The sequence below is a fragment of the Neopelma chrysocephalum genome, unplaced genomic scaffold (genome assembly GCF_003984885.1).
Source record: "Neopelma chrysocephalum unplaced genomic scaffold, ASM398488v2 Primary Assembly neopelma1_76, whole genome shotgun sequence".
Classification (NCBI taxonomy): domain Eukaryota; kingdom Metazoa; phylum Chordata; class Aves; order Passeriformes; family Pipridae; genus Neopelma; species Neopelma chrysocephalum.
In genome coordinates, this window is record NW_020897737.1 from 11,427,064 (window position 1) to 11,448,983 (window position 21,920).

At 39.8% G+C, this 21,920-nt stretch overlaps 1 protein-coding gene across 11 annotated transcripts in view; it reads right to left on the reverse strand.

Annotated features, from left to right (window-relative positions):
- Nucleotides 1-12,445: 12,445 nt before the first annotated feature.
- Nucleotides 12,446-21,920, reverse strand: part of CASK (calcium/calmodulin dependent serine protein kinase) — a 200,651-nt gene continuing 191,176 nt past the window's right edge. For all 11 annotated transcript variants that reach the window (XM_027688827.1, XM_027688824.1, XM_027688832.1 and 8 more), the window contains 3 exons: nucleotides 21,665-21,867; nucleotides 19,774-19,857; nucleotides 12,446-13,876 (listed from right to left, as the gene is read on the reverse strand). In XM_027688827.1, the coding sequence (XP_027544628.1) occupies nucleotides 13,700-13,876; nucleotides 19,774-19,857; nucleotides 21,665-21,867 (464 nt within the window). In that variant the 3' untranslated portion in view covers nucleotides 12,446-13,699. The remainder of the gene's footprint in view (nucleotides 13,877-19,773; nucleotides 19,858-21,664; nucleotides 21,868-21,920) is intronic.

Genomic DNA, 21,920 nt, shown 5'->3' on the forward strand with positions numbered 1-21,920 from the left:
AAGCAGAAACACTTTGAAATATGTGACTATACAGAAATACATGTCTGTGATTTTTAACGACATTAAATCATTATACGTGGCTTATCATACTGTGATGTATATGTTCATATGATATAATGCAATATATACAACCCTTTATTAGTGCTAAAATGTCATGAAGGAGGAATAAAAATGGAAATTAATTTTAAGAAACTATCAAAATATTTTCCATATCCCCCTTTTTACCCCACACCTTCCCTTTCCCAACCCATTGAACATGAATGTGGCTTCCTCCACTGCCCTGAGGGTGCTGGAGTGGCAGCAGTGGAGTGGGAGCTGCCCTGGCTAATGCTTTGCTAAGGTGGTGGTTCAGTATGGACACCACGTTGGCTAAACCCAACTGGGATGAGCCGCCCTTGCCTCTGCCCCTTCCCCCAGGCACACACAGGATGGACTTTGGGCATAGAACAGCTGAAAAATGGTGGGTAATCTACAAATTCATGCTTGAAGACCTTTTGCTAGTTGTTCCTGTGCCCTCTTACATCTGTGATTGCCTGGGATAACTGGGGAAATAAATGAACTTTTTCAAAGAGGGCTCAACCCTTCAGCGAAGGTGCCTTGGGTCAGGTCTGTTCATGCCGGCCAGGCCAGGCCAGCTGTGAGGGAGAGTTAATGCTCTCAGGATCAAGCATCACTGGCACCCAACAACCCCACAGAAGGTCCCACAGTCCATAGGGAAAACAGCTCTGGGGAAAGACAACATCAGCTCCTGTGCAAAATGGCTGTGACCTCCTCAATCTCTGAAGCAGCTGCTGCATGAACTAGGGAAGCTGCCTTTTTGCCTGCACATTTTTCCAGCAAAAAGGTGGCATCTCCAGCAGCTTCAAGACATGTGCCTTGGGGCATCCTTGTTTGGTCTGCAGTGCTCTGTCCAGAAAGAGCTACTTCTTTCTAACTAGCACTAGAGATTTCCAGAGGAAACCTGAGTACAGGGAAAACCAAACCTTCCCTGTTGCAATGGCTCCTCAGCTTTCTGTAGCTCAACCACAGTTTCCCAAGGGGAAAAAAAAAGCCAGATGGTTTGATAAATGCCTATTTGACCTGTTCCGTGAACTAAATTCAATGAGTTTGGATTTCCAGGCTATTTATGAATCCATTAATCTTCTTAAGTGCTAAATTCATCTGTGTATGATAAGAGGCTGTTTTTCAAACCCAGTCCATCCCAATGCTGTGGAGGCATATTAGGTTAAGGATGCCTTTACAGGAGTGGTATTTCATCCTGTCAGGGGAGGTTTATCAATAGGCTTGGCACAGATGGCAGGACACAAATTGTTGTATTTCACTTCCTATAAGTACGAATGCCTCATGATTGAATTGTTTTCATAACCCACATTTTTATTTTCTGTGCTGAAGTACATTAAAGCTGAAGATCGCCTTACTGTGCAATTGTTGAGTGGTTTTCAAGTCAATTACTGCTTCAAAGATGCTTCTGTTTTATCTGCACAATGCACATCTGAATGCGAATCACAGAATCACAGAATCAATCAGGTTGGAAGAGACCTCTGAGATCGTTGAGTCCAACCTTTGACCAAACACCACTGTGTCAACCAGACCATGGCACTGAGTGACATGTCCAGTTTTTCCTTAGACACCTCCAGGGATGATGACTCCACCACCTCCCTGGGCAGCCCATTCCAATGCCCAATCACTCTTTCTGTGAAGAAATTCTTCCTAATGTCAAACCTAAACCTCCCCTGGCACGGTTTAAGACTGTGTCATCCTCTTGTCCTATTGCTGGTTGCCTGGGAGAAGAGCCCGACCCGCACCTGGCTACAGCCTCCTTTCAGGTAGTTGTAGAGAGTCATAAAGTCTCTCCTGAGTCTCCTCTTCTCCAGGCTAAACATCCCCAGCTCCCTCAGTCGCTCCTCACAGCACATGTGCTCCAGACCCTTCCCCAGCCTCATTGCCCTTCTTTGGACAATCTCCAGCATCTCAATAACCTTCCTAAACTGAGTGACCTAGAACTGGACACAACTCATAATTGGATTTTTTTCCTTTGTTTTGAATCTTGTGATTAGAAAACAAGTTAATTAGGGATCTGCCTTTTTCATGAACAGCGTGGGGTTTTTCTATTTTCTTAGACTAGACTCTTGCTGCAAAATTGTGTTTCAGCTGGTAAACCTGAACCAGCTGTTGATTACAAATTCACAGCTGAGAGTCTCTTCACAAATCAATGCTGTTTTCAAAATCTGCCTCTGGACTGAGATACCTGCAAAGATGCCACAGAACTGCAGGGCACACCCAGCTGAGATGCCAGTCTCAGTTTACACTGGCTTTGGGACACTGATGTCACTGTGCCGTGGGCTGAGGTGCTCATAAAGCAGGTTCTGACCTAGGAGGGGGCAGTGCTGAATTTCAAAGCACCACATTGTGGTTGCACTCACATCCCTCTGTGCCTTGCTCTCCATGCACTGGGGAGGGCAAACCTCTAATGGCCTGACAGCGACAGGGTGAGCATTTCATGGGTGTTCACATTGATGTCTATTAGTTGAAGCGACTGATTCCTGTGTGGGGAATGATGTTGTTCTAGCTCTCAGCCACCATATCCCTTCAGCAGGGCTCCAGATTACAAAACCATCACCCTGCACAGACATCCCTGTCCCAGGTTAGATAGACACTGGGGTAGGAAAGTTTAAAAGAATTTTTTGTTTGATGACTGATGGGTTGGTTTTGGTTGCAGTGACTGCCTGTAAACTGAAAGGCAGAGAAAATGGCTGAAAACTTCTGCCAAACCAGTGTCTGCTTGGACTAACTACAAATGTTTTCAAGTGATGCTCCCAGTCTTGCCCTCAGTGTCAGATGCTGGGAATTTACTTGAAGCAGTGGGGAGGGATGGGCATGAGTTGCCCAGTGTTTGGGCAAACCTCTGACTGAAGTTTATTCAGAGAGCTGGTGCTCCCAGAGTGAAGCATCTGAAATCCTGGGAGAAAGCAATTTGTTTTAATGTGTGGTACCTGGCAACACAGTGTTCTTCACTGGTGCAACTGCTCTTTATGCTTTATGATGGTTACTGTTAAATTAGAAGGGAGAAGTTGTCAATATAAATTAAAAAACCCCCAAACCAAACAAAAAAAACCCAATCTGATTTTGGCTATCATCTCTTGGTTTCAGAATTCTGTCCCTGTGTTGCATTCCTAGAGGTCACACTTGGTGTTTAACATGAATACTGTTATGCCCCTTTTTTCCTTTAAATTTAAAGCTACTGCCAGTAACCTCCTGTGAAATGAAGCTATTGGATGTTTTGCTTATATTGTGGATTTTCATATTTTTCTGCTATGAAGTCCAGGACAAGAGGAATCACTGACTTTTGCTAAAAAGACAGCAGCTGCTGGTCAGCTGAGACTTGGGAACTTCATGGCCAATTTTCAAGAGCATTGTTATGTGTTTTAGCTAATTCTTGTCTTCACAACATCTGGCTGACAGATCTTAAAAAAGTAAAATTTTAATTTGTTGGGTTTTCTTCTGATAACTTTTGTGGTCACAAATTCAAAAGGAACCAAATCAACTGAGTTAAGTTTCTTACCCCAGAAAACTCCTTTGAAGTATATGAAACCTTGCAAGAAAATAGCCTCTCAGGGTCACTCTTGGCCCAGTATGAGCTTCAGAAGACAGGGCTAGTTTGGTTAAGAAAAACAGTACTTTCTAGGTACATGACACATAACTTTGTAAATGCTTGGTTTTGTAGAGTTAAGGTATGGGCTTGTTGCACAAACACTAATAATACTGGTCCTTCCTTTTCCCCCACCCAAATCTGGTAAGAGATTAATGGAGTTTGAAGAATCTTCTGCAGTGACCTCCAAAGCAATTTTAAAAGAGCTTTACGGAAAATGCTAACCATGGAATAAAGGTCAAAAGTAATAATTGAAAAAAAAAGGCACCACAAGTATTACTTTAAAGAAAACCAGCTAATTTTTAAGTCATAACTAAATAATCTTAGTACTAAAAATGCATAAGATCTAAGAAGCACCTCTGTAAGGGACACTCCCCATTGCCCAGTCGCTGGACAAGCTTTAGATTTTACATGAGGGAGAAGCACCTATAGAACAAAACCTAAACATGGGCAAGATCAGCCCTAAAGTTCTATCTGTCACAGGACAAGGCTGGTATTTTAAACTCTAATATAAAGACGAACACAGAAAATAGATATTTCTGGACAGAGAAATATCAATGTCTCTTACCCAAAGCCTGATTTTGTTGACGCTGTGGTTAGTTGAACCAGTCTGATCTTGTACTCTGTGGTTAGCCTTGAATACATGAAGTTCATTACTTCTGCAGTTTTTCTCACCTTTGACCTTCACCACATCCTTTGATTTTTATTGTACTTCCTTCTTCATCTCTCTGTCTTTTAAAGGACTGATTTAGAATTAATTCTTAACTTGCACAGCATAAATCGTACATTCTCTACAAAAAATTCCGATTTTAAAAAGACCTAAAACTTCCATTAGTTTTTCTATACACACCTGGTGGTTTACTTTTCATGCACATCCTACATATTTGCTTTTTTGATTAATAGCTAATTTCATTTTGGGCTTGTTCAGCATCTAAAACAGGGGTTTTGACCTGTGACAGGAGCTTCTTGATGTGTCTGTAGATTTGCTATGGGACAAGATTACGGAGCCCTTTTTCTGCCTCCCTGTTTTCCACACCCTCCTCTCCTTGATTGCAACTGCTTGTTTCTGCTCCAAGCCAAAACTTGCCTGTGCCCCAATGGTGCTGCTGCTGGGATTGAACTGGATCAATGCAATGGCCCAATTAAAACCAACACTCACCCTTACTCTCTTTTTTTGATGTTGTCAAAATTTTTGATGATGTCCCTATCATTTCCTCTAAATTTTTCTTTAGGGGTTGGGCCATAAGTGGGTTAAACTGGTGATAGGAAGAATAAAATGTAATTGCTTTATCTGAAAGGGGGACAAGCTAAATGGGAAAGATGATGCTCATTTGCTGGTTTGCACCATGCGATTTACTGGTGCCAGCAAGGATCTGGTCCAAGGGTACAGGGACAGGTGTTCTCTTTATTCAGGACCCAAATAAATTAACAATTGAATTTAGGAAACACTTCAGCAAAACAGGCACTATAGTTTAAGACACACTGTAAAAATGTTGCTCCAGCTGTGGATGGGTGAGATGGGATTATGCTGGGAACTCTGCAGGGCATGACTGTACATGAGCAACATGGACTCTGGGCATTAATTTTTGAATAAAAATATGTTTATTTTTTACTTCTGTTTTGCTTAGACTGAGGGCAGACTCACAGGCACAGGGATATTGGGAAGAGGTCTAGGGAGTCTTGGGCTTTGTGAGGCAGAAAAGGGGACAAGCAGAGTTTCCTTGCTGCAAGCAAGGAGACACTGAGTCCCTGGTGGGGTGAGGATTTGCTGGACTCACAGCAGACTGCATTACACAGGAAGGTGTAAAAATACATGTGGTTCAATGGGGTTTTGCTTCTGGGCTTTTGATGATGAGAACAAAGCTGTGAGTGCACAGTGCCAGGGGTAGACACATGGGCAAATGTGATAAATCAGTAACAAAAGACAACTCACTGTGTGCACGTAAATTGGGATGGAATTGGCATTAGCAATTCCTCATTGTGCTGAATGATCATGTCTCAATGTGCTGTGACAATAGGAAATACATCAGACACTAAGTGGACAGGCAACTTCTTGATGTATGAGACTGGCAAAGAGCCAGAAGACAAAGTATAGAAATAAATGGTAAACCTGCAATCAGACAAAGCTGGTTGTAAACATCTGTGCCGAAACAAGTGATTGATTATTTTAATAGGCAAAAAAGTAGCAGTGAATTTGCAGATGCAGAATTTTTGTAGGCCAGTAAAGATTAAAGGAGGTGTTGAGGAATTCCAAATTACTTGAAAGCCAGGCAGCTTGTAGCAAAAAGTGTTTGTCAGGAACAGTTTGGGAAACAGTGACAAACCAGCCAGAAGGCAGATGCAGGGACTGCAGGAGAGGGAGAGATGCAACACAGTTTAAAAGACAATGCCCCAAACCTGCTAACTGGAAATAATTGGTACAAGCAACAATAATAAAGCCCACAGACTACAAGGTCCCAGATTTTAAGCTCTGTGAGCAGCTTCCTTGGCACAGTGAAGATTTCCTGGTGAGTATCTACTCTCAGGCAAGAAAAGCCTCCTTCCTTCTTCCAGCCCTGGGGACTTCTTATTTCTCAGTCTTTGGTCAATGGAAAACCTTACACAGGATGCTGCCTGTGCAGTTTAGTATTACAAGTGCTAGTTAGCTTTTAATAATGCTGATTTAAGTAAACCTGCCTGTCTTTTGGGCAGCGAATGCCATGCCTGCATCTACAACACCTGCTGAAATCCAGATTTGAGGACCAAAGTTACTGTAATGGGGTAAAACCTCTGATGAAACCCCAAGTTACCTCACATGCATTGTGCCTGAAAATGCTGGTCAGGAGCTGGGGACTCTTCAGCCTCACAGTCAGCTTTAAAAGCATCAGAGGAATTGTTAATACCTGTGTATTGTGGTATCACTTTGCAGCCTTGGCACTCTAAAACGTGGTGTCAAGTCCTTCCCCACATGACCCATGGCCTGAACAGATCACAGGTGACGATGCAGGAGGGGATGTGCAGGAGGTGTGAAGTGACTTACCCTGTCTTGCACAGCAGCTGATTCCCGGAGCCAAGCACAGCTCTCAGGTTCCCAAATCTGCTGCTCTGTTTCTGAGCCTTTGTCTATTTATTTCCTCTGTAGGCAAATTACAACTGTTTGTTCATTCAATCCTGCTGTTTAATTTCTATTGAAAGGTCCCTTATAAATCCAAATTGGGTGGGGTAGGAACTCCTGAACAGAGCATGTGGAGGTTCAGGGATTTTCAAGTGACAAGAGGAAAAAAACCTTGTAATTAAAGCATCAGTTTAGAGTGATGTTGTCCTGCACACAGCCCAGGACAGTTTGTGAGGCTCAGGCAGAGAGGATCTTCTCATTGTGTAGATCCTGAAAGGTCCTTTCCAGTGAGAGACTCAGCATGTGAGCACCAGACAACACCAGAGCCTATGAAACAACCCAGCTGCAGCACAGCTGGGACAACAGGCAGGAACAGGGAAGCAGATGGTGACACCCCCAGCGATCTCTCACTTGTATTAATTGTTTTAATGATTAAAACAGAGAAATATGTAAAAAACATATTAATGAAAATACACGGCTAGACCAAAAGCCAAAGTTTCATGAATTATTTGGAGTCTTTCCATTGCCTTCAAGGGATTAATATCACACTGAAGGAGTATTCCAAATTACAGCCAGAGGGAAAACATTGAGCTCAGCAACACATACACACAAGACAGTTTAGTTTAAGCTTTTTATTTTCTAACTGAAGTCTTGCTAAATTAAAATCACAAATTGTAATAAGACAATGTTGGCAGAATGGAACCCTCAAACTGCCAGCACTGAAGCCCCTTGGAGGATGACCCTCACAGGGGTAGCTGCTCAAGCTGCTAAAAATCAACAAGGTGTTTTCCTGGAGGCAGGATCTCTCTCCTCTTCCTTCCCTAACACTTGGGAAATACTGCAAAGGCTTTACTGAAATGCTTATTCCAATGAGTGGAAATCCAGAATATTTTACTTCAGGAGAGTCATCACAATTAGCTAACTTGTGAATTTTGGAGACAAATCTGTTTTTTATTCACTACAGAGTTTATCTGGATGCATTTTTTTTCTAATAATAAATGAAAAAAAAAGTTTTGAAAGTTTTCATAATTAATTCCACAAGGTTGTTTTCTATTTATCTTCTTTCACCTACTGGGTAACTTCATAAATCTTTACTGACTTATTAGCCAATAATCTTTACTAGCTTATGGTTTTGACACAGAGCTGTTGCTTTTGTTATATACATCCAACAAAAATGGCTGTAAGGCAGAGTAAGGAAATGCCTAGACATTGAAATAGTTGAATTTAGTGAAAAATGACTGAGATTTAAAAACTTAATTTCCGTGTAAGCCTGGGGTGGATTCTTCAGCATTCAGCACTATGTGCTGTAGCATCATTGTAACCTGCAATGTTTACTGCTTATTAAGATAAAATATTCTACAAAATAATTCATTGATCTCTCACTCCACTTCTCCCTTTGGCTACAATGGATATGAATCTTCAAAGACCTTTTGTAAGAAGGATGCTAAGCAATACAGACGTTTAAAGAATGTTTTCTGACTGGTAGGAAAACACACCTCAAAATCAAGTTTCTGGGTGTGATGTCACCTGCTTCACCCCCTCAGTTAAACAAAGATGTACCCAAGTACGAGCCAATTCTATTATTTTGCATCTACTTAAATTTCCTGTGTTCAGTGAATTAGTCCCAAAGCAGGTCTGGGCATGGGTTGACACCATGGAGTTCTCCCTACTCTGCCGTGTCTCTCTGTTAAAACCCTGGTCGTGGTTTTGATAAATTCCAGTTTTTATAAATTCCAGTCAGTTAAGTGTGACAGTCAGCACAATCACGTTCTCCCTGATATTTTCGGGACATGTCCCATCACCCTGACAGTTCTGTGAAAAATGGTGAAGGCTCCATCTGTATGGCTGGCAATGGAGAAACACAGACCTGTGGCTTCGAGATGAGTTACACTAAAAACAAGCAAATTCCTCCCTTCCTCATAGCTATTTTCTTTATGTAGACAGTAAAAATAGCTATGGCTACTGAGGGGAAAATCTGTGAGTATTGCTGTGCATTACTCAACATGAACTCTTTCAAGGATAAGCAGGGAATGTGCTACTAGTTCAGTCATCTTCCACAACACAAACCCAGGCTCAAGTTACACAGTAATCATAAGAATACATGGTAGAGATGTGACCAGATTTAATGTTCTTGTTCCTGATCATCCTATGGCAGTTACTAAGGAGAGATCTAGCAGGATACATGGACATTTGTATATGCCCCCCACCCCCGCCCCTTATTTTTGCTTAGAAAGGTTAAGATGACATGAAAAATAATCAGCTTTCTGTCCAAAATCTTAACTGAGAAACATATTCCTGAGGTAAAATATGAATTATTTATGTACAGGTCTGGAAAAGAGGCTTTTAAAAGCCTCTAACTCTGAGGTTCAATTATAAGAAGCAGCTCCTGTACTTGCTTCAGTCCAGCTTTCACAGAACTGGACCAGGAGACTGCTAAAAATCACTTAAAGAGAAGAAAGTAAAAATTACTATAGGTGCACTTACTATGTGTATCAGCAAGTGAAAAAAAAGACCCAAAACACTGTAAATGTTTAAATGTTTGAAGTGGCTTTGCATTTTTTGTGTAGCATTAGCAAAAATACACTCTCCTCTAACTTAATTTTTGTGCACTCCTCCTCACAGTACGGACACAAGGCACAGTCATTCAGGAGAAGTTACTTCTGAATACTTTGATGATGTATTTTCTGTTGTGCAGATATTTTAATTTATGTGACTATTTGAAATAAGGTACAGCAGTTTCCTTACTAAGAGTTATGAATATCTCTTAGTTCAATAAAAGCAGTGAAGAAACTAGTCTGAGAGACAGGTTTATTAAGGAAATGAATATGCTTTAGATAAAGAAAGTAGACTTTTTATGACACCTGATTCTGCTCATCCTCTGTCAATTTAGCTTATAAAAACAGATGACTCTTACTCAAGTCAGTAGAGATATGTCTTTTTCTGTACTTCTCACAAATCCTCTTCTTCCAAGTATTTTAAAGCCCAAAATTTAGTTCTAACTGCCTTCGTTTAAGATGTTGAGTACCACAGATTTCCAAAACAACCCCTTGAGCTCTGGCAGCATTTCCAAGTAATTCTTTAAACAATAGCGCTCTGAAATAATTTCCTTGCAGAAAAGAACAAAAATGGAACAAATACTGGTTAGTCTGTACTTTAACTTTTCCTGATGGCTCTAGTATCCAGTTCTTGGAGTACACACACCAGCTCAATGCTGCTCAGGTTGCAACAATCTCATCTTCTACGTTGTCCCTTTTAAAATCAACTGAGTAACCTTGATAATGAAGTTTCTGAGGTAGGTAGTGATACTTTCACTTAAGTGGCACAACACTTTTCTTGACCCAGGCCATATGAGAAGAAAACCAATGCAAAGACATATGGAAGAATTCACACCTGGTGGTGAGATTAAAAATGTCCCTCTGATTTTAAATAGTTGCATGCTGTGGGTTGCATGGCCAGGATTGTCTAAACTAGGTTACCATTTCCATGCAATAATCTTACCACTCCGAGACATTGAATAACCTAGTGTACTTTTATTAAGTAAATGGAAGCAGAGGTTAATGAACATTTATTGGACCAACTTAACACCTTGAAATCACAGGCATCAGTCAGACTGAGAGGCAGCATACTGATAAGATCAAGTTTTCTTTACAAATCTACGAGCCCCTGTACAAAAATAAAGTATAAAAGGGGCAAACAGAAACATTAGTTTCTTCCCAATCCCAGGGCTGCTTCTGAGGTCACATTCAGCATAAATTTAGAGAAGTCCGAGAGGCGCTCTAAATTATGCAGTGATATTTACAGTACTAGGAGGACCCTTCTCCAGTTGGAGATTGAAAAAAAATAAAAACCTGTAACATTAGCTCTGCACCTGCATGTGTCTTCCCTATGCAAGTGAGGCTTCCAGCTGAATTTATGCCCTCTACGTACCACACAAACAACAGAGATGCTTCAGAAGGGTTTGGGCAGGGCAGGAGGATCGGGCAGAACGAGGAGTCCTGGGCTTGCTCTGTGCTGAAACCTGCTCATGGAGCTCACTGGGTTGTGTGGATTAGCTGAACTTAAAGCCTAGGGGGGGTTAATCCATGTTAATCTTTTGCTACTGAAGGTTCCTAAAAGGAAAACAGTCTGTGGTAAAGAGGAGGCAGGACACGACGCTAACTGATGTGCTTTACAGTTTTTGTCTCTTGATAAAAGGTTATACAGTGAGAAAAAAGAAACAAAGCTCTCCAAGTCAGTCTTTCTACTGTGTAATATTAACTGAATGGTAGCTCCACTTAAGAGAAGAAAAGCGTATTAGTTACATTAAATCACTACTTATTGTCATCTACATAAGGCAGAAGCACCCTCATGGGCCTTATGAGTTTTCTTTCCTTACAAGCTGGATACACAGAAACTCCAAGAAATTCACATTAACAGAGTCAAAAGTGTGTAATTAAAACATTTATGATGGACTGTACTCGAATTATCAAAATTACTTTACCTGTTTAATGTCATAAACATTTTGAGATGAAAAACGTGTCACTGAAGTCAGATACCAATGCTCACCAGAGAAGTTTGTATTTCTAACATCAGAAACACTCCACTGCTTGATTTTCAGTAGGTCTTCCCATCTTTGTGCTTTACTGGGAAAAGAGGTAGTTCTGAGAGTGAATGAACCTTCGATGAGCTCAGCTAGTGTGTAATATTAACATTGCAACAGCTGATCCTACAGGAACACTGGCTAAGGTTCATCCAGGACTAAAACAACACAGCACAACTACTTGGAAAATTACCTCTTACTCACTAAATAGTTCACAGTTTGCACTATCCCCTTTTTCAGGGGCTAAATTCAGAACAGATGAGCACCTACTATTACTCTGATAGGTTCCCTCTTGCTTATCGAGGCCCACGCCGATAGTTTCTCACGGGTTAGTGACCACAAAACTACAAACTCAAGGGATTCGGTTACAGTTCTGGTTTTGGGACACAGCCCCAGCCCTGTGATTCCAGCTGGTTCAGCAGGTGGGGTAAAATGATGGATCAAGCTCCCTTCTGCACTGTGGGCTGCAAGTCGGGCTGTGATTGCAGCTCAAAATAGAAACTTGCCTGCCCTGGCTGGATGGGAGGATGCCTGGCCAGATCTAGATTCTACCTATGGATTTTACAAGAATAGGGATTTGACCACCTGACCTACAGAAGGAGTAGGCAGGAAAAAATTAGCAAGAATTACCCCTATTATAAATGTTCAACCATGAGAACCTGTTCTGATTACAACCCAGAGAGCTGGAACAGCCCATGGATCCACTACAGCTGATAGTTCCACTCTGAGTATAAATCCCTTTAGAACACTGTATCATTTTAAAATAAACACTAAACTTCATACTATACAACAGCACAGCCAACCAAGCTCTGACACCTAAAAAGAGGTGGCAATGTTTGCTTCCCTTAACCATTTTCACTAAAAATGCAAACAACCTGGGCCAGCGAGAGCACGAAGAAGGGAAATAAAGTGCCAGGTTATATTTTCTTACTTGGGTCTGCTCTAATTCTAACTTTGTTGAACCTGTGCTGGTCCAGGTGGAGCAGAGCCCCCGGACAGACTTGCAGTCTGTGCCCTACAAGGGCTTCGCTTACAGACTTAAAGACAATTTTTCTCACTGCACAAGTCACTGGTTTGTTCTTCAAACTCCCTGTGATGAAATGAAGGACCCAAAAGCATTTAATTGTTGAACACATAAAAGGAAGTATATTTAAAATAAAAAAAATTGGTCAGACTGTAGAGTCAATTACCATTTTTAAAGGAATTTACAGGGCTGTTGTAGATGAGTCTTTTGGAATAGTCAGTTTATCGCAATGCCTAAACTGGTTTCTTCATTGCACAGTATTTTCTTTTAAAATGTGTGCATCTTTAAACAATTACATACATATTAAAAATCAGCATTTCTTTGCTTAAACTGAATTAAAACGTTAATACTCTCAGACAACACAGATCTGAAATGGTGAAACCAGTAATTGCCCCCTCCCACCTTACAACAAATTAAATTGAGACAAAATTACAAACACATTTCACTACATGATTATTATTAATAAAAATCAGTTTTTCTTTTTTTTTTTTTTTTATAAAGTTGCCCAAAATGCAAGGGATGTGCATAGGTTTACAACTTAGTCAGAATAATATTTTACTTTATTCCCTTGGGTACGTGTTCCCATGAACGGAATGTACTTTGCTGTAGATTACAGGTTTTATCAACACAGATACACCAACGGCATGAACGCTTGCGACTGTCCACATGCATTAAGAGTCAAGACCCAATTTCAAATTTCTAAAAGTTTTACAGAGTTCTTCAAAGAGACAGTATCACATTATCTGGATGTTACACAAAAGTACTTAAAAATACTATCCTAGGAGAAAAAAAAAAAAAAGGCGAAAAAAGGCCTTTAAAATTTATGAATTTGTTTCGTAACCACTAGACTAATTACTTCAAATAAATAAAGGAAAGCAAAGTATTCCAATCCATAAAATCAGACTCTAAAAAGAATGTAGTGTTCCACCCCCAAGTTAAGGTAACAGAATCATATTATTATTACTATTAAAATAGATTATAGAAAGCAGCATCTATTTTGTGCAGTTTTTAGGGGCCCTTGAAATAAAAAGCTATGATTTCCAAAAATATAACATTCCAAAGGACTGAATAATACATATATTTAAAGATACATTTTATTAAAGTTTAGGAGAAATGATTAAAAAAAAGATACTGTCTCTTTAAATTAGCGTTTCATCTTTTTTTTTTTTCCCCCTCCTCCTATCTATTCAGACATGACAATAATTATATTTTAGGTCACACTACATCTAGGTAGTCTCTAGGGGCCAAGACCCGTTGACACAAGGTCAGTAACGAAGAGGTTTTCCATGTATGAGGTGGTTCCCAGTAATGACAGGTTGTTTTTTTTTTCCCTCAATCCTCTCATGCCCGGTTCTAGTAGACCCAGGAGACCGGGACCCACTGTGAGGCTGTACACACAAGCTCGATGGCTTCCTCCAGGTGCCTGATAGTCTCATCGATTTCATTGTTGATAATTGTTAGGTCAAAGTAGTGTGCATATGTTCTCTGTAAGATTTCAGACTCCTTCTGCAGGCGCTGAAGAGACTCGTCCTGTTCGCCGGGCAGGAAACAAAAGGGGAGAGAGAGAAGTGGGATCGTTTCGTGCTCTTCTACAACAGCTCCTCAACTGCCGCTCACGGGGAAGGAAACGGCCAAAAAAGCCCCAGGGAGGTCTAAGTGCTTTAGCTCCCCCTCCTACATCTATGGGAGTCACACAGGAGAAACTGCACAACTTCCCTCTGGATGCTGACACTCAAACAGCACTCGGTTATTGTTGTTACTTGAGACAAAACACAGCTCTAGTGTTAAAAAAGCAAGGTAGAGGATGGAAGCTTGGAAAAGCAGCACGGACATGAGCAACGGAGACCATATATGAAAAAACTGGACAAAGTGCACAAATACGAGCTATTGGGCCTATGGCCCAGTGAGAACACAAGAAACAGGAGAGGGTATATTGTCAGGTATCAGCTGTTCCCAGTTTTGGTAATGTTTGCTGTTCCACGCCAATCTTCTGGGTCTACCTCCTTTAATAAAAATTTACTGATAAGAAGTTCTCACTCCACATGACTCCTCTGCGGTTCCTATCTTGGAGTGTGGCGTTTCCAGCACCTCCTAGTGTGAGGTCCTGGAGATGAACCGGGCAGAGAGCAGCATCAGGCTGCTGCTCACCCCGGCTCTGTGTCAATGCCTCTACAGAAGCACCTGCATCCTACTTTTTTGGGTGTCCTACAGGGCTCTGTGCAGCCCGGAATGCTGCAGCCACCGGCTCTGCTAGTGAGGTTTGCCTGCCTGAGGGAGCTGGATGCAAAAGGCTTCTTCCTAGGGCTCTGCAGCACTTCTAAATTTGAATTCTCTTACTGCAAATTCCCTGAAATTTTCCTGAAAAAAACCCAAACCAAAATATTTGCTGTTTTCAGGAACCTTGAAATAGCCATAGGAAAGCAATCAAGTTCTTCCTGGTCCCACAGGTTTGGGATGGATATGGTGCAAAATGACTCCTGGTGCCCTGTAGTATCTATAGGCTCACTCTACTTGATCAGTTAACTGAGACACACTTTACTAAGCAGAGTTTCAGGCTGCAGGAGATACAGACACAGTGCCCATAGCTTTTTCACCAGAAATGGGAATAGAATTTTATCCAGCTAAGAGACACGCCCTCCACCTTCTTTGTTCCTGTTTAAACTCCCCAAGTATTTCTAATTACTGTGACAAGTAGCTGAGGAACAACAGCTTTCAGGTCCTTTGAAGGGAACAACCTGCACTTAGGCAGTTCTCTTTTCCTGTAGCAATAAAACCAGCACTTCTGTACGAGAAGTTCTGTACCAAAGTTACAGTTTTGCTTCTCTCCTGAGGCAAATTTCATTCCAAGTCAGATAAATACTCCTCACGCACACTTCTATACAAGGAATGTTCCTTGTATGGACCATTCTGCATCTCCAGCAATGCCTGAAACTTCTGTAGAAAATACCAGTGTGTGCAAATTTAATTTATGCTATTAGCAGAAAGAAGAATATGGATCAATATCAATATTAAATATTCTTGTGGAACATTTCATATGGCCCAGTGTCTTCAAGCCAGAAACCTAGCTAGGTGAACTTCCAGCTTCTCATAGATTCCAAAAAAGACATCAATTTATATCAGCTGAGCATCTAACCTTTTCTGCTTAAATTAACCTACAAAGGTAGGTTAATAATCTGTGCTTTAAACATACCCAGCTAAGATTAATTTTATATTTAAAGCCTGTCTTGTCAAAATCATATTACACTTTGAAATGAGTTTCAATCTCATGGTACAAGGGTACAAGTACCTGAAAAGCCCCTTGAAGCCTTAGAACTCCTCAGTCCATATGTAGGTTTTTAATTGCTATTCAGATTTCCCATCAATGTTACTTTTACTTACAGGTATGAGAATGAACTTTTCTCACTGGAGCACCTATCTGGCTATGACTGACAGTAAAATCTGAGACTTACAGCCATCTTATCTTAAAAAAACACTAAAAAATGTTTCAAAAACTCAGTAAATTTTAGTACTTTTCTGACTTAGCTTCTCCTAGATCCAACTTTACTGGGATCAAAGTGTGCTGCATTTTGGAATATCTAAATTTCCTGGCCTGTTGGAAATGTAAAACATTATTTCTTTCATATACTTTTAGGGGCACTAATAAGTTAGGCCATTACAGAATTTTCAAACAGGTTCAAACTTTTACAAGTTCTGCAAAAATAGAAGATATCACAGTTCCTGATTATTGTTTTATTGTGGGACCAAGTGTCACCTGTGACTGTGATGGAGTATCTATTTGAACACATCAGAGTTCACTCTTTTTTAATCTGAATCTGTAAAACTTAGATGCCAAGATCATTTTTCAAAGCTAACACTTAAAATATTTGCTGTACTAAGCTCTTCTTAATTTCTCTAAAATTTCTTAATTAAATTTTGAATAGTGAATATCCCAGATTATTTTCCAAGAAGAATATTCTTCAGCAGTTGTGCTCTCAATAGTGTCAAGAAAGAAGATATTTATCAAAATGTTTGGCTTTCTGCAGACAGACACATGAACGGCCACAACTTCAGTAATTTAACATTTGTGAGCACAAATGTTAAATGCCTTTTCTTCTTCCCCCAGCTCTCATGCAATGGGCATTTTATGTGGGTCTGGTTGCAGCGTGTGCATTATTGGAGCAGACTTTTCTTTCCTAAGTCAGTTCACTCTCCTCATCATCTCTCCTGCACCACAGCTGAAAGGAGTGAAACATGGCTTTATCCATGAAATGTCTCCCATGTACATAAAGGCCACCAGTGGCATCTTCAGTCTCTGAGGACTGGGTTTTTTTGGCCTGAAAGTACACAGGGCAATAGCTGCTGCTTGTGACAGTCAAAGCACAGCATAACAAATTTCTAATATTCCCTTCTAAAGGTGTGGACAACGTATAAACACACCATCAGGGTTTTGCCAATTTTGCCTCAACAGAAAGAAATTAATTTAATCAGTTTAAACAGCTGGTGGACTGCAAACGTCCTAAGAAAAATTCCTTCTACTCTTTAGCTGTAGGAAGGGAGTGCAGCTAAAAGTCAGAAGGATTTAGCTCAATAAAGATTTAGATCAAATAAGTGGAGCCTGTCAACTCCTCTTTGCTGCTCTCTGGGCAATGGGAGGTAGGAAACAGCTGGAGGAGAGAGGAACTACCCTGAGATTTTCTGATATGCTCCCTCCTCTCTCTGTTTTAGCACAACAATCATCTGATTTAAGTTTCCTTTGTGATTAGACGGGTGGGTGCACTCTGGGAGATCTCCTATAGGATTTAAATTGGTCTTGTGCTTTGCAGCATTGCTCACAGTGCATTCATTTGAAAGCATAATATTTTGTCTCCTAACTCTTGCTGTGCAGGCCTTGATTATTGAGACATTTTGTGTGGTCTGTGATAGGCTAAAGTGTCTCAAGAGAGATACATCCAAGATCAGGCCTCTGCACTGATTTCACCACAAAGTTCAGATATTCAGCTGTAAGAGCAGAAATTTTACTCTCCAGTCTCTTTTTTTTCTTTTTTTTTTTACCAGCAGACAATCTTAGTGCAGATATCAAAAGTCATTTTTATATTAAATTTTTATTCCATTGGCAAAAGTAATGTTGAATGGGAACAGCAAATCTACATTCTAACACTACTGCAATAATCAGAACTACCTTGTCAGCCCCTAGCTGGTACTTACAGGCAGTTTTCTGCACCATTTTGGCAGCTATGTACAATTAGTACGAATGCAGGAAAATGAAAAGAAAAGCAAAGATGAAATTTAAGAAAACATAAAGGGGGGGGTGAAAAAGGACAGTCACTTACAGAAGTGCTCTCAAAAAGCTTAAGCAAAATAAACAAGGCAGGGCGGGAGGATAAACGGAAAGGGACACTCATTATGCAAATGAACCTTTCAAAAAGGAAGCATGAATGGGAAATAGGAAACACACACTCCTCACCCTTGTTTGCTGCCTTGCAGGCTGCAAACACACAGACACCATTTCCATATCTCCTTTCATGCAGCCCAGTAAACATTGGAAAGTAGGATCCTGTATTTGGGTAAGTTCTGCTGCTTTTACCATTGCCTACCCCTCCCGTTCCTTAATTGATTCATAAATTAGCACATTTTATAACTGTAGCCTGGGTTCAGCAATTCACGTGCCTGGGTGAAAGAAACCCTGCATGCACTGAGACTTTTGTCACAAGAGCTTAAAACAAAGACAGAGTCTTACAGCAGGAATTAAAATATTTATAACATAATACTTCTGCTAATATTTCTTTGGCATGAAAATGTATTTCCCCACCACTACTATAGAAGGTACATTTCTTTCATCAGTGCAACACAGAAAACATTTTCTCCCTCATATGAACTGGACCCAATATCCTACAGCAGGAAGATTAAAAGTTAAGTATCACTGGCAGATGAGTGAGGCCAAGGAGGACTATCTGGGAGCTGAGACACAGCTATGGAGGCAACAAACCCAGGCAATTACATAATTTCATAGGGTACCTGGCTGCCTGAGTGCTGCTGTAAACATAACGCTCACTTGACAGAGCCTAAGAATGATCTTATTTTTTTAATTGATGCAATGTTATTTGATGATACAAAGGCAAAGTCAGAGTAGATGACAAAATTTTAGTATTTTACCAAGACTATACTGATGTACATCATATGGCAACACCAGCAGTTGTATAAACTGTCACTTCACTAACATGGCAAATTGTGATGTTCTGAGAGATCTCTGTCTTTACACTCTTGAAATGTTCCCATTAGGCTACGGGTTCTTAAGACCCTGTGAGAATGGCAGGACTTAATGCTGTGGAAGTGAAAAGATGCTTCTTCCCCTTCCCACTTTTCTTCTGGCTATAAACTTTCACTGCTTTTCTGGATTTGTGCTTGTCAGAGTCTTTGTGAGCTGCTTAAAAACTGACAAAAATCCAATTTACAGCTAAAGTAGCCCACTAAAGGGTCATAGTGAACTAGTAGAATGCCTCAGCTGCCAGTAAAATTGCAGCTTAAGGCCAAAATTTTTCACTCTCCACTTTGTATTTTAATAATCATTCAGGGTATTTGCATTTAAATATGTTTGTCTTGTTCCTTATTTTCCTGCAGGCCTCTGCAGTGATGTCATAATTTCATGCTTATGATACTGTAATTACATTTCAACAGAAACAGGCTGTAGTGACAGGGCTTCTGACTTTATGTTTGGATGATCAAGGAAACACCTAGGAGACTTGGAATAAATTCATGATCAAATCTAATTGATTAAATACTTTAATATCATGGTTTTAAAAAGGCTAAGCAAATAAAGTGTTCGCAAAAATACTGTTTTTCCTGTAGTGAACTAAATCCAGAATTGCTTGATATCATCTTTGAAATCAGTAGCAATCTGCTGAGTGGGCACTCCATAAAAACTAAGTAGGAAATGTAGGTTATGGACCTCCATGAATACTTAGCATTATTTCATAAGTAATTACCCCTCTGGTTAAAGCTTCCAATTCTCAGAGAACAGTCATCAAAATTAATAAGCCTGTTTGTGACATGTACTTGCTGTGCAGGAAAAATTCTAAAGCTAAAGGTGGGATGACACCCATTTCTTCAGCTCAGACCAGCAGTAATCCGGTGCTGGCACTTGGAATTGGGTAATTTGTGCCAATTATTTGTCAAGGATTTGGAAATGGATCTTTGAGGTAGGGCGAGGAATGAAATAAAAGAATATGTACTTTAAAATATACCACGTGGATCCTCCAACTTGAAGTTCACATTTTGAATTGGTTAACGAGCAAGAAATGTATCTCAATCCACTTAATAATGCTGTCATTCAACTGTCTTTCTGCCTCTCCATTTACAGACAAGGAAACAACTAGAGAGCCTGATCTGCATATTTGAATCTCATCCTTAATTCTGGCTCTGATAAGACATCAGACTGCAACATTCCATACCTCATTAATGCCTGGGGTAATCGTAGGTGCAGCAATAAAAACAACAAAAGGAGCAAACTCTGCAGTTCTCAGGACCTTCAATGCCTAGGTGAAAAAAAAACAGATACTTTAGAGGAAACCCCCAACAATCAATGTGAAGTAAGTTTAGTCACACAAGCAAAATATACAAATTCATGACTTACCAATGCTGGGTTTGTTTTTAACTGAACTGGAGTCAAAACCTTAGTAATACAGACACTTAAACTTTTTGTATTATTTTGCATTTTTGGTGGTCAAAACGTATATTTATCCTTATTTAAAGTGAATTTATGAGACAGTAAAGGCTTTAGCATTTTCAGAGAGGTTCTTGCCATACAGTCTCAAAGACTGTGGAATTTTGTTTGCATTTAAACTTACTGATTAAACACCACATAAAAAATATTCAGTCATGCCATAAATAGGGAAAAGAGCCCATTGTGTTTTAGAATATTGGTTAGAATATAATTTTTTATCTGACTTTTTCTACCAACTAACACTTTAAGTATTATTTTCTTAAACAAATGAAGATGTGATGTGAGTTGTTCGAAGTTTTTAAAGAGTGAGCATAGCACTAAATGCAGTAAATACAGCATCAATCCCCTGAAACAAATCATTCAAGAAAAAGTTCAGGAAAACTCATGTAACTAAGAGCACCCAAGGGAAAACCAGCAAGAGGTGTAAGATAACCAGGAATAAGTTCACAAGCAGGTTGCCCTTAATGAGCTGAGATGGATGAATGAGGAAGCTGGTTAGGAAAGAGGCTTGCTAGACATGTGCTGGAGGAAGTGCAGCAAAAGCAGCTGTTACCAAATGTAAATACATCCTAACTAAGATTAAAATGGCTTCTGAGAATTGCACTGCTTTTGAATAATGCACGTTGAAAAGGTTTATCAAGAGAGTTTGCTGCTAACAGCCATTCCATTTGAACTAACTACAGATGCTGCTTTCCCTGAACACTGTTAAATGTGGGATTTTATTTTTCAGAACAGCACCACACCAGCATACTGTGAACTGTCCTAAAGAATTTAGTCAGGTATCTTATTTCTGTTATGAAAATCTTAAAAGAATTTGAACTTATTGAATCCATTCACAATGAAGAAAGAAGTTAGCAAATTTAAATAGATAACACGGGTCACAATTTTATCTTTCCTCCCATTTCCTTCCACCTGCTAGGATATAAACATCACATTTGTCCATATTCATGATGTTTCATTTAACAAAATATACAAATTCCTGTGAATTGGAAGTAATGACAACATGAATGTTTCAAAGGAAATGTATCAGAATTTTCCACAGAAGATTTTATACAATGAATAAACAAACTATTAGTGTTCCTCAAGAGCCTGATTTTTATTACTGCCCTCTTTTGAAAAGTAAAATGCCACAACGCAGAAATGACTTTATAAAGTAACAACACTGATCTGGTCATTGTCCAAACAGGATAAATATCAGTGATTAACCACAAACGTTTCTGACTGTGCTCAACAGTGATATGCAGTCAAGAGTCAGTCAGGAGCAAGATTACCTTTTCATAAAGCATCAAAGAGAAATTTTTGAAAACATTACTCCTGGCAGGCAATGACATTTTTTTGATATGTTTCACTGGACATGAGGCCAATACAGTAAAAAGTTATATGGTAAGTAAATTTTCAAGCTATAGTGATTGCTAAACTATGAATTTGTTTCTGCTGTATGTTCTTCCAACCAGGTGATTACCAAATTCCACTTCCCAGATCAATACCTTGGTGGTTCAAGGGCTTTTGTTCCACATTACTTATCCAGTGTGCAATCAATAAAAATAAATATATCTCAACACGATTAGGTTGAAGGATTTGTGATGAGTCCCATTTTTACACATTTTCTAATTAGTTACCTGAGGTTCTACATCAAGTATTGCAATTAGTCCCTGCTCATGGATCTTTCGTATTGTTTCCAGTTTTGTCCCGTACATTGCATCCTCATGGCTGCCATATTCCAAATACTCATTGTTTGATATATCCTGCATCATTTGGTCATGTGATACAAAGTAGTAATTTTTGCCATTTTCTTCATCTTTCTTTGGAGGTCGGGTTGTATCTGAAAACACAAAATATTTTAGTACACAAGCAATGTTAGGTTTTTATATGGCT